General features: G+C 32.7%; 1 protein-coding gene across 1 annotated transcript; it reads left to right on the top strand.

Annotated features, from left to right (window-relative positions):
- Window positions 1-6: 6 nt before the first annotated feature.
- LOC105462307 lies at window positions 7-1,148 on the top strand. The gene is made up of 2 exons (XM_011708830.1): window positions 7-245; window positions 438-1,148. The coding sequence occupies exons 1-2, from the start codon at window positions 22-24 to the stop codon at window positions 709-711; spliced, it is 498 nt and encodes a 165-aa protein (XP_011707132.1). The 5' UTR covers window positions 7-21; the 3' UTR covers window positions 712-1,148.
- The last annotated feature ends 54 nt before the right edge of the window (window positions 1,149-1,202 follow it).

The raw sequence follows: 1,202 nt of genomic DNA, 5'->3' as shown, positions 1-1,202 counted from the left end.
TATTTTTTGAAATTAACAAGGATGTACGAAGATTACTTAGAGGACATGTTATTGGCCCCACTCCGACAATTCGATTGGTTTAAACGTTTGAAGAGAATGAGGAGGGAAGAAGAAAACGATGAGTCAAGCGTCAGTCAGAGAAAAATCAGTCGAGAAATATCCGACTGTCTTGTCCTATTTTTGCTGTACAGTTTTGTTGCAATCCCAGCAATTCCATCTGTCCTGGTTTGGGCGAAAAATTTCAGGTATTTATTAAAACTTTCGATTTAAGACTTCCGTCTTCTCGTTACAGTGGTATTGAATTGTGACAGAATAGACGTGAAAAGAATTAGTCAATCAATCGTCATAATTTAATGTGACTGTAATGAAAAAGCAGAATTTATAAAATCGTAATTTTCATAAAAATTAGTTAACGAAAATGGACGTACTTATTACAGATATGATAGGAGACTCTCGACAGAAGACCTTGTCCTTTTCATAAGTTGGTCGATATTAGCTTCATGCAGTCTCTTAGATATCGTACAGTACTCTTTTGTACCTCGGATCAAGGGATATCGCTCGCTTATATTAAGCAATATATTACGTTTCACGAGTTGGGTCATTCTTTCCATGACAGCAGCTCCGCGTCCATCCTTTTACCAATGGTGTATGCCACCTATTACTGCTGCAGCAATGGCACTCCTCACACTAAATTCCTTTTCTCTATTTTAATTAAAGTACTAATTGACAGAAATCATGTTTACAGTTTACAATAATTGGCAGAAATGTGTATCACACAGTTTTTTCCTATACAGTTCATCATTAATTTTGTATAAAAATCTAAAGTTTCGTAACCGCGTAACATTATTAAAATTTGTGTTACATGTTTCTAATATTACAAATTGAATGATAACAACATGCTGTGACTCATAAGTGTGATTGTATATAACAGTAATCAAATAGTAATCACGCTAAACAGGATGAAACTTACCTTAAGTTCGCGTTTAGCACATGTCATGTGTTAACATTAATTGTAAGATAGCCAAAGAACATTTATATACTATAATACGAAAGCTTAGCTCTTAACTCTTATTGTGATATATGTGATATATAAGATAAGTCTTCTTCAGACATAATATAATTTGTTAGACAAAAAATTTAATCCTTAATTTGCAATATCATTTAATAACTTAAATACCACTATTAACTTATACCACTATTTA

The sequence above is a fragment of the Wasmannia auropunctata genome, unplaced genomic scaffold, assembly GCF_000956235.1.
Source record: "Wasmannia auropunctata unplaced genomic scaffold, wasmannia.A_1.0 LD266132.1, whole genome shotgun sequence".
NCBI classification, from domain to species: Eukaryota; Metazoa; Arthropoda; class Insecta; order Hymenoptera; family Formicidae; genus Wasmannia; species Wasmannia auropunctata.
The sequence above is the reverse complement of the archived record's forward strand: the minus strand, read 5'-3'. Positions and strand labels throughout refer to the sequence as shown.

What these genes read in the sequence shown, in the direction of transcription:
- LOC105462307 (XM_011708830.1), top strand. Translation starts at nt 22, where the DNA reads ATGTACGAAGATTACTTAGAGGACATGTTATTGGCCCCACTCCGACAA. An exon ending in GTTTGGGCGAAAAATTTCAG is followed by an intron (nt 246 to 437) that starts GTATTTATTAAA and finishes TACTTATTACAG; the next exon opens with ATATGATAGGAGACTCTCGA.